Source organism: Pieris brassicae, chromosome 5 (assembly GCF_905147105.1).
Source record: "Pieris brassicae chromosome 5, ilPieBrab1.1, whole genome shotgun sequence".
NCBI classification, from domain to species: domain Eukaryota; kingdom Metazoa; phylum Arthropoda; class Insecta; order Lepidoptera; family Pieridae; genus Pieris; species Pieris brassicae.
The window spans coordinates 2,100,347-2,109,128 of NC_059669.1; the positions used below are offsets into that span (position 1 = coordinate 2,100,347).

At 32.4% G+C, this 8,782-nt stretch overlaps 1 protein-coding gene across 1 annotated transcript; it reads right to left on the reverse strand.

Moving 5' to 3' along the window:
* Positions 1 to 4,914: 4,914 nt before the first annotated feature.
* LOC123709900 (caltractin-like) lies at positions 4,915 to 7,363 on the reverse strand. Its single transcript, XM_045661500.1, has 3 exons — positions 7,083 to 7,363; positions 6,289 to 6,517; positions 4,915 to 6,056 (listed from the first exon to the last, which is right to left on the reverse strand). The coding sequence occupies exons 1-3, from the start codon at positions 7,248 to 7,250 to the stop codon at positions 5,704 to 5,706; spliced, it is 750 nt and encodes a 249-aa protein (XP_045517456.1). The 5' UTR covers positions 7,251 to 7,363; the 3' UTR covers positions 4,915 to 5,703.
* Between the last annotated feature and the right edge of the window lie 1,419 nt (positions 7,364 to 8,782).

Genomic DNA, 8,782 nt, shown 5'->3' on the forward strand with positions numbered 1-8,782 from the left:
AACCTAGATGTTATAAGTGTCCGTCAAAACGTAAGAAAGGTCAAAATGCTGTATTTTTGACATACTATGCCAAACACAATAAATAACCTAAAAATCGTGTGATTGAAATCCAGTCTAAATCTATTATTTTTTCGTTTATGATAATCCCTGTTTACATATTTTCGTAACACTGTCGTATACAAATAATAAAACAATGAATTCGTTTTTAAAAATGATTTATTAATTTTGATGATCGTTGTTATTTTGATATATTTCTTAATAAAAATTGACGTAAGACGAATATTTAACTTGCCTTGCCTGTAAAAAATGAGACGAGAAAACAAAACTTTGATAACAAATTCAAGACAACTTTCGGGCGAATTCCGAATTCAATCTTGGAACATACATAATTAATCGTATGCTGAAAACGATTTATATGTTTAAGCTGTTCCAAGTCTTGAGGGATTTGGTTTGAAGTAATTGTATTTTAATTGATATTATTAATGATAAACGCATACGGCAAAATCATACGGCTTTTAAATTACGACTTGAAATGTAATAATAATTTATTTGTATATATTTGGTTGCTTGCTTGTCATTATTAGCATTTTTTACGTGAAATATATAACATAATGAGGCTGTTAGAGTTCTCAGCGAATTGTGAGTGAAGATTTAATGATCATTCGTTTTATTGGTCGTTTTCTTTATAGGCTAGTAGGTGACTCTGTGATACGTTATGATCGATTCTGGATATCAGATTTATCGTATGGTTTTCCATTAGAAATATTTTCTTTTACCGTACTTTCTCTTTTCTCTTAATTCACTCATTCATCTCGAGGTGGTGAAATGACAATTCATATCACGGCTGTGCTATTGCAACTTATCTTTTATTTGCAACGACAGTGTTACATTCATATTGATTGATTATAAACTGCACAATCAGCCATATAAAATAGGTATGCAATCATATTTATTATCATAATGTCATAATAATAAGAATTATAATCTCCCAGGCTATAGGCACCTTGCCTTTCAAAATTTCTTATAATTGTAGATGTATTTACATTAAGTAAGTAATAATAGTATAATTGATGTTATTTACGACCAAGGCCGAAGGTCGTAGCTACTGATTTCGATAGTCTTCATTGGGAACAAAGAAGACTTCTATAAGATTCCAACGAAAGGTTGGTTGGTTGAAATTCATACGGCTGACCACTAAGCAAATACAACTGTATCCATTATAATATCATCAATTTTAAACATTGCCAAGATATCTTATAAATGATGAAAAGATCGCCGTGTTAATGGAAGTTTAATTTAATTCGATATTTCTGTCATTAGCAAAGCAATTTTCAACAAAATACCCATTTCAAATGTAAATTGAGATATAATAAAGCAAGCAGATTGAATTGAGTTCCAAGAAAATGTAACTGCATTAAAAATACGCTAAAAATAAATATTACTGTTTTATTTTCTATTGTATTTTACAGTTTTGTAAATAAAAATTAAATACGCTTAAGAAAGTTTTACCATTTGTGGTATTTGAGGGCTGAGAGCCAAGGGACATAGCAATAATTAATATTAATTAAACGTGAATTATCTGGGCCTGATGACCTGTAACACAGGTACTCTTACCTTTAATAGGTATCAGTCTCACAGAAACAAACATTTCCCTCTGTTATAAATACCTGTTGTATGCTCTTTTGTTAAAATAGCTTTTACACATTAAGAAAAACACTTTTTGAACGGATTAAAGCTATGTATTATTATTAAAACTTATTTACATAATTCTAATCTAATCTAATTCATAATTCAGTGCTACTTATTGAAGGCGAGGCCTACGCTCCACAGTTATCAATCCATTAACAATATTTACCCCTATAATGGATTAAATCCAAAGTACTAATCGCAATTGCTGTGTAAACTTTTATATAACAGGACAAATGCGTTTTTTACACTATATAATATTAAAAACAATCGAAAAACGGAAACAATCAGGATAACATTCCTCGACAATATTTGTATAAATATTGCTCAAATTCTGTATTTCAATATCGTCAACGTTGTATTGGTTTTTAAAATGATTGTACACAGACGACAAACAAATGTGCCAAGTTAGCTAATTCTAAGCATACATTCGGCCCCACCTGGAATACTGTTCTCACCTCTGGGCGGGAGCTCCTCAGTATCATCTCCTTCCACTTGACCGTATTCAACGATGAGCGATTCAAATCGTCGACAACCAATCCGTGCGGCTTGATCACTTGGCGTTGCGTAAAGATGTTGGGTCTCTCTGCATCTTCTACCGCATTTACCATGGAAGTGTTCATAAGAGTTGTTCGGTCTAATACCTGCAGCTGAGTTTCATTATCGGACGTCAAGGCAAAATACAAAATACCATCCGTATCACCTCGACGTCCGTCGTTCCACAACTGAGCGTTTTCTAAGGCAGTTTTTGCCATGCACCACCACTATGTGGAACCAGCTGCCCACTGAAGTATTTCCGAACCAATTCGACTTAGGGTCCTTCAAGAAAAGAGCGTACCAATTTTTGAAAGGCCACCAATTCGTGGCGGTATCACTTAACATCAGGTGAGCCACCAGCCCGTTTGCCTCCTATTACATAAAAAAGCATGGCGCAATTTACTTAAGACATTAATAGTATATGTTTATTTTAAATAATGTTAAAGAATGATTAACTAAGATTAACTACACGTAATTAAGGATTAAACACGGTGTCTAGTAAGCAAATTTTTGGCTTATTAGATATTTTATCTGTTATAAAACCGACACAAAAACTATTTTTGAGTAAAACGTAGTAGCTTAAATTTAATATATAGTGGAACAAACTCGAAAATCGTTTGTTGTTGATACCTTTCACAGGCCAAATTCAGTGATGCCAACTACCACAGAACGTTCCCTAATACCAAATTGAAATACCCCTAAATATCGACTTAAAACGCCTAAAGGTTTTGTTGTACACTCAGGTTGACAGGTAATTTCACATATGAATTAAAAATAAATTCAAGTAGTATAAAAAAGCTGTTTTTCCGATCTTGGAAATTTAATTATTATTATTTTCAATAAAGTGGCCGCTATAAATTCCCCTTAATATATTCCTCCTATTAATAGCCCTGGACTTTTTGTTTCTCCGTAAATTTGGGGGGAAAACCCTGAAGTCGGCATCACTGAGGCCAATTTAACGAGTTGGCTGTCACGCGTAAAATATGTGTATTCTTATGCAAATTTTGGGTTATCTGTAATTAAATTAGAACTTGTAGGGTTTTCCCTTTGTATTTATATAAAAAAAATAATGTAAACAAAAATAATACTTATTAAGAAAATTAAATATACATTGGTTATATTTGAATCGATATTACTCCATGTGGAACCAGCTGCCCACTGAACTATTTCCGAACCAATTCGACTTAGGATCCTTCAAGAAAGGAGCATACCAATTCTGAAAAGACCGGCAGCGCGCTTGCGAGCCTTATGGCAGTGCGAGTGTCCATGGGCGGCGGTATCACTTAACATCTAGTGAGCCTCCTGCCTGTCTGCCCCTGTAACATAAAAAAAAATATTACAAAAATTTCGGTTCGAATGTAAATTCAGAAAGTTGTTTTGAATTTTCCATTTACTTTAATAAAGACTGTATCCTGAAAATGTTCTAGGTAGTATTATTAGTATTTAAATAAGACTTATTATCATAAATAAACATACTCAGCAACAAAGGTACACAGACTTTATTAGAGCGGAATATTAACTTCGCCGCAATAGTTGATCTAATGTCATAATTGACAGGACTTATTAACTTATAAACCAATGTTATCTATGAATGGCGCCAAAATTAAAATAAATAACAGACTAAAACATTTCGACTATAGAATGTGTGACTATAGTGATGATCCTTGGTGATAAAAATTCGCGGATTTGAGTATGTTTCGCAATAATATACCATTACTTGTTTAATTTATCATCTTTTAATTATTTTATTATATTGTAATGCAAATATTACGATATCAGATATGTGAACTAATTTGTGTATGTGTGTATATATGTTGAATTTGTATGCTACATATATACTACATATATAAAACCAGTGAACAAGCGTATTTACAACATCTTGAAAATAAAAATAGAAGCACTTCTAAAGCTTATAAAGTATTCAATAGAATTTGTTTTGCAAGTAAAATCCAGCGTATCTATTTTCATTAAGATTATCTTTAGATGTCCAATTATTTTTATAGATATTTATGATTAAATCTCATAGTCCTTAAAAACACAATTTGTAGCGGAGATTAAATGAAATCCTTAATTAGAATAGAATCTTTCTATGCTTCAATTTTGTACTATGACCAACCTTAGTAATATGTATTGTTTAACACGACACAATTTGTGTTATCATTTGCACAGAAAAAAACCTCGAATTGACGACCTCCTTGGATATTTTTTTCCTTATTTAAAAATGTAGTCTGTGACCAACACAAAAATACCATATTTTTCATAATAATTGAATAAGATTAATACGTTGGAGTACAATAGAGTTATTTATACAGACTATCGATCCAAACATTTTCAATTAACAACATCTCAAAGGTGACCCACGTAATCCTTAATGTATGTAAAATATTTAGGGCCGGTAAATTACAAAATAGTTTCTGAATGAATATTTATTATAAGATATATGGAGGCCTTCCTAGTCAAACACAATTTCGAGAACTAGTACCGTAACCTATTAAATCATTATTAGTAAGGTAAGTGAAAAAAATATAACACAAGAACAGAGTGTCTTCCATTTATTAGAGCCTGTAAGTAATGTTATCGGACACTTTGTTATGTTAAATATCCTTATAAGTAAATTACTTTAGACTTAAATTAGCTATTAATCTGGAGTTAAGCTAGATCGTCATTTTCCATTATGACTTTCCATTATAAAAAAAAATATTATCCTTCCGTGCCTAAAAAAATATCACTGGAATCGGGTACAGGATATCCAGATTACAGCCAACTGGAATTGCGAATATGATAGTTAAATATATTGAATATTTTTTAGTGTTTTTTTCCTTTTGTAAATGAAAATATACATATATATTATATATAATTTATGTTAGCTGTGGGATTACGAAATAAATACATACATGATATAAAAGAAAACTTTTTCTACCACCGTTAATATATGCAAGTAACATCTCTTATTCTCGACCCATTTCGCATCTATAAAAATTATGCAGGATTGTTGAATATGTATGTATGTACGTCATTACCATGAGTTAATCGTTGTTTTCTAGTACTGTAATGGAAGAAAACATTTCTAAGATTGTGTTGATAAAGCACTTGTTAATGTATACCTTCGTTAATTCCTCAATATTCACGGCTCAAAAACTTACGTGACAGGCTCATTTACAACAAAAACTAGAGTGCGCTTCCAAGAAAAGAAAGACTACTAGAAAATATAGAAAAACCACCGGCGGTTTTCGGTAACGCACTTGCGAGCCTTCTGACAATGTCCAATGGTATCACTTAACATCAGGTGAGCCTCCTGCCCGATTGCCTCCTATTACATAAAAAAAACAGCAGTATACAAAAAACACTCTTTTTGGAATTATGAGGCATATTTACTAGCTCGTGTAATTTTCATAAAATAAACAATAATTTTTTGCGACAATTATACTTGTTCAATATCTACTTTGATCACTCATTAATGATGACCGAAGATTCGTGTATCTAATCTGGAGGAATTAAACCATCAGCAATCATCTTCTGTCTCTTCGCTTCTTCCTTGGCCTTGTTGAGAGCATCTTTCTTTTCCTGTTCTTCTTTCTCTTCTTGGGCTCTCTTTATCGCCATCGCGGCTAAAGTCTTCTGGTCCAGCTTGTAGAAGTTTATCGGCTCCTTAATATACTTTACATCCTTGGCGTTCATATTCTCTATAAACTTAACGTAATTAAACGTTCCATCTTCCATATTATATGTTTTGTCTTTCACTGATAGTTTTATCCAGTCGACAAATTCAATTTCTGTTATAGGCTCACCCCAGACTGTTAGCTCTTCTCTTAATATTTCAAAATCAGCAATACCTGTACAAATTAAAAAAAATATATTAATAAATCTGAATTTGTCGTGCGTAGAAAGTGTCTTTTTTAGATAATTTCCGTGCCACGCATGAAATTGCTGGTAAAATTGTGTCTGTCTAAAGTGATTTTTATTTGGTAAATATTCGTAAATCTACTTCAATGCATAAACTTAGTTTTTTTATAATTAGTTAAAAAATCCCTTATCCCATGTACTATAAAACTTCGTTACTCTTACCTATCTCGTGCTCATCGTCATGTGCAAGTGCTGCCATTGCTTTCGTCACTGCCAACTCGAAATCGTCACCCCAGTTCATTTTAGCCTCAATCATAAATAAGAATTCATGATATTCTACCGTATCAACTAAATCATCTTCCAAAAATAATCTGTAGAGTTCTTTTATTTCCTGGCTTTTTGGATTGAATCCTAGCTTTCGTAACATGAATGGTATTTGTTCTATTTTAACCTTAAAACAATGATACGTAATATAAACATGAGAAAACTGTATTAAAATTATATTACTTAAATAAATAAGCTTCACTTCAACATCCTAGCATTTTTAAGAACGCATAAAAAATATTCTATTTGAAAATATTACACCGGATGCATAACTCTATACGATAGAAAAGAAATTCTTCTACATAAACATTTCTTTTTGATATCCTATCCTGCTCAATAGAGACCTTTGTAATTCTTGTATTTGTCCGTGAGATAAGCTGTTTAGTTTTTAGATTATTTTATTTAAAAAGTAATGTATTATTTTAGATTAAGGTTGGTGATTCTATAATTTTTATCTGATTTTATACACTTCTTCTATCATATTTCTTTTTTTAGTTTTTTCTTACTAGGCTTATCTGAAAGAGATCGCTTGTTAGCGATTAGGTCTGTATCCCTTATAATTGGTTTTCTACAAATCTATCGTAGTATAGATAAATAAATATTGTTACTTTAATTAATGTAACATTACAAAATAAAAACAAAAAAATTGTATCTTTTCAATTGTGAACATTCAGATAAGTAATGTTTACTACCTTATCAATATTTTCTTCGTCACACGCTTTAAATAATTCTTTGAATTTCGCTAAGTCTTCAGGACCAAAGCATGCTGGTGGTGGAGGAATCTTTTTAGGCTTGGGTGGAGGGCCGGGAGCAGCGGCTTTAGCAGGGGCGGGCTCCTTGCCTTTACCTTTCTTAGGCATTTTTAAAGATTCTCTGTATCTATTACACAAATGATTTTATGCCAATCTATCATTATTATCGAAATATATTGCTTTAAATATCAGACATGACAAGGTCATTTTTTGACGTGGGCTATCCACAGACCTACCAGTATTTAATTGTTATCTAGTAACCCACAACACAGAGACTCCCTAGTGTAGGGACAAGCGATAGATGAATTTTGTCGCAACCATATGTCTGTCATAAATAAAAATAAAAAATATTCATTTAGTATTACGTATTTATAGTCTGTTGTAAATTTGAAGAGATAATCAAAAATGAATATTATGTAAAGTACGCTTAATTAATAGCGGAATTGGCGTAAACTTGCCTTAGACCCAAAAAGTCGACGGCGTGTGTCAGGCACAGAAGGCTGATCACCTTCTTGCCTATTAGATTAGCAAATGATCATGAAACAGATACAGAAATCTGAGGCCCAGATCTATAAAGGTTGTAGCGCTAGTGATTTTCTTTATTTTCTTTATCCTACTAAGTAAATACGAAACTGCTAAATTGATTTATTTCCTATTTTTACAGTAACTTAATACTAATACAATAGAAAACTTATTAATATAAAAATTAAATACAAAACATAATATAAACAAAACAAGAATACATAAAACCTAAAACTTTTTATAACTTATTATAAATAATTCAATTCTTGTGCATTCAGCCAGTGTGTAACAAAATAGTATATCCGTTTCACATGCAATAAGATTCAGTGTGCGCAAGACACGCTTAAATGTCGCTTCTCTGAGTAAATTCGTACGCGACTGTGCTTAATTGGCACACGCAGCTCCAGTCTCTATAACATTTCCGTATTATATATTAGTATATATAATGCGGAAATGTTATAGAGGTAGTCCTCTAAGGACCTAAAAAAAATATAATGCGATATTAAGCTTACCTTACTGCCTGCTACCTGTAACTTGTTGTATTTTACCATGCCCAAGACATTTCTCCCGCGGCCCATATCAGAGTTACATACCAAGTGGGTCCTAACAAATGCTTATACAATGCCATTATTACTTTTATATTGTTATATTGTTACGAAGACGGGTCGACTTCAATGTTTCTAGATTTTTCCACTACTGAGAGAACACTTCAGCAGGCTGAAATATGATTTCTGACCGTTTCAGGAGAGGGTCAATCACATATTACAAAATTGTAATTTGCATAATGTTATCCTAATTTTCAGGAAGCCGAAACATTTTTTCAGGCAGTTTCAGAACATCTCTAGTCGAGTTTTCAGTTTTTCAGAGTCAGTTTTCAGGAGACCCGTTTTCAGGCCTAGTTATACCCCTTTGATGAAGGAATATTCTGGATTAGAATAGTTAACGATAATTTCATTTTCATCTTGTTCATCAATGAGAGCGAGGTGGCTTGAGGAGGATGGTGGGCGATGGAGCAGACTATTGTGACACTCGGTGCAGCTGCGTTCACGGCATGGACCCATGCGACACTCACTCTCGGGGTGACCTTGTCTCAAACAATTAACACACAATTTATACTT

Coding starts and splice junctions, on each gene's coding strand:
- LOC123709900 (XM_045661500.1), bottom strand. CDS start 7,250: ATGCCTAAGAAAGGTAAAGGCAAGGAGCCCGCCCCTGCTAAAGCCGCT. Junction 6,518..7,082: donor ACGAAGAAAATATTGATAAG/GTAGTAAACATT, acceptor CATTGTTTTAAG/GTTAAAATAGAACAAATACC. Junction 6,057..6,288: donor TGACGATGAGCACGAGATAG/GTAAGAGTAACG, acceptor TAATTTGTACAG/GTATTGCTGATTTTGAAATA.